The 2,151-nt window shown below is 58.3% G+C and overlaps 1 protein-coding gene across 1 annotated transcript in view; it reads left to right on the forward strand.

Moving 5' to 3' along the window:
* Positions 1-672: 672 nt before the first annotated feature.
* DND1 (DND microRNA-mediated repression inhibitor 1) overlaps positions 673-2,151 on the forward strand; it is a 3,508-nt gene continuing 2,029 nt past the window's right edge. The window contains 3 exon segments of the mRNA XM_009578051.1: positions 673-781; positions 902-980; positions 982-1,346. Coding sequence (XP_009576346.1) covers positions 697-781; positions 902-980; positions 982-1,346 — 529 coding nt within the window. The 5' untranslated portion in view covers positions 673-696.

A 2,151-nucleotide genomic window follows, 5' to 3' on the forward strand; every position in this document is an offset into this window, starting at 1 on the left:
AAGGTGTTTTCTGGTCTTCAGGAAAGACGAAACCCCTTGGAGGTAGAAAGGTGCCACCACCTGGTGATGCACGAGGTGAAGGTGCAGCCAAATGGCATTTTAGCCTGAGCTACGCTTAATCCCGCTCGGTGTACAGTTTCAGAGGCCCTAATGAGACTTCGCAGTACTTAATGAGCTAAAACCTGATGTTGCCGCATGGATGGTGTCTCCAGACCCTCTTTGATGTTCTCAGAAGCCTGAGGTGATGCTGGTAGAAGAGAGTTGGCTGTCTTGGGGTCCCAGCCTGCTTGACCCATGGTGTGACGGGTCACCTTGGCTCTGTGCTCCAGCCCCCTCTTGCAGCGCCAACCGGCTGCTGCCTGTGTCTTGGCTTTCAAAGCCCTTGCAGGCATCCATAGGGGAACCGTTGGTGTCCTTGTGCTCTACCAGAGTTGCTGGACTTAGTCTTGTGGAGCAGGCTTGGACAGTGGGCAGGGTAGTCCTTTGGATGTGCAGTGTTGAGAGGCTCCTCAGGTTTCCTGAGGGCAGAGGGGTTCAGCATTTGCTCCTCCGCATGCTGGCTGGTGCTAGGCCTTGCAGTTGCTTCATGGGGTTGGGATGCTCCCAGTCGGGAGGTTGGAAACTCTTTGCCCAGACAAGCGCCAATGTCATCTCCCTCCTCAGTCGTGGACCAACAGTATCAACCAGGCCAATAAGATGGCCCTGCTTGCCTGGGCAAAAGAAACCGGCATCGACCTGGTGCAGATCAACGGGCAGAGGCGATATGGTGGCCCCCCCCCAGGTATGTGAGAAGAGCATCTCAGCGCCGTGGTGCTCTCGGAGCATGGCACGCAGGGTGCTGGACGGGCATGGAGGCGAGGTGGGCCTCACCCATGTGCACCATGTTGCTGTGTGCCTGCAGGCTGGGTGGGCGACCCCCCGCCGGCCGGCACCGAGGGGTTCATCGGGAAGCTGCCGCAGGACGTGTAAGAGCACGCGTTGCGTGGGGAAGCTCTATGAGTTTCGCCTCATGATGACCTTCAGTGGGCTCAACCGGGGCTTTGCCTACGCCAAGTACAGCAACCGGCGCGGCGCCAAGGAGGCCATCGCTGCCTTCAACAACTTCGAGGTGCGGGAGGGCTGCGCCATCGTGGTGTGCAAGAGCACGGAGAAGTGCGAGCTGAGCGTGGACGGCCTGGCCACCTCAGTGAGCCGGCGGGAGCTGGAGGCCGTGCTGCAGCGGGTCACGGAGGGGGTCCTCAGCGTCACCCTGTACACCAGCCCCTGCCACAAACGGGCCCAGCTCGCTGTGCTGAAATACAGCTCGCACCAGGCTGCTGCCATGGCCAAGAAAACCCTGATGGAAGGTAAGTGGGAGGCCGGGCTGCTGTGGGATGCTGCTTGATCTGGTCTTCCTGGTGTCTCTAAGGAAGGACTGATCCCATCTCCAGACTCAGCTGCGAGGTAGCGTCAGCCTTGAGACATCCCTTGCTCATTCCCTGTGTCCCATGGGAGGCCAGCTGTCCTCCGTGGGGCTGATCCCCAGCAGTTCTTGTGCAGCCCTAGTGGTGGTGGGGTAAAGGGGCTGCTGGAGGTCTTCAGGCAGCTGCCTGCTCAAAGCAGGAGTATCACCAGTACCAGTCCAGGGCATCCAGAGCTTTGACCAAGTTATTAAAGCCTCCTGATGGAGATGCCTTACCCCTCAGTGCCCCGTCCTGTGATTGCACTGCCCTCCAATGGGATGCGTTTCCCGGACATCCAGCTGGAACCTCCAAAGTTCTGATTTGTACCTGTTTCTGCCCCAGCTGAGAAGCATTTGGCTTTGATGTCTTTGCACCTGTCCCTAAAGGCAGCTGCCCCTAAGATCCCCTGAGCTTTGCAGCCCTGAGCCCACCTTGGTAGCAAAAGGAGATGGAGAAGCAACTGCCCCGTGGCTGCGTGAGGGGTGGTGGAGGCAGGTCCTGTGCAGTTCGTACGCTGTGGGTCAGTGCCAAACCACCCGTGGGGGTCACTGCGCCAGATAGAATCATTAAGGTTGGAAAAGACCTCTAAGATCATCGAGTCCAACCGTCAACCCAACACCACCATGCCCACTAAACCATGTCCCTAAGTGCCACGTCTAAATGTCTTTTCAATACTTACAGGGTTGGTGACTCCACCACTTCCCCGGGC

This window comes from Fulmarus glacialis, unplaced genomic scaffold (assembly GCF_000690835.1).
Source record: "Fulmarus glacialis isolate BGI_N327 unplaced genomic scaffold, ASM69083v1 scaffold34555, whole genome shotgun sequence".
NCBI classification, from domain to species: domain Eukaryota; kingdom Metazoa; phylum Chordata; class Aves; order Procellariiformes; family Procellariidae; genus Fulmarus; species Fulmarus glacialis.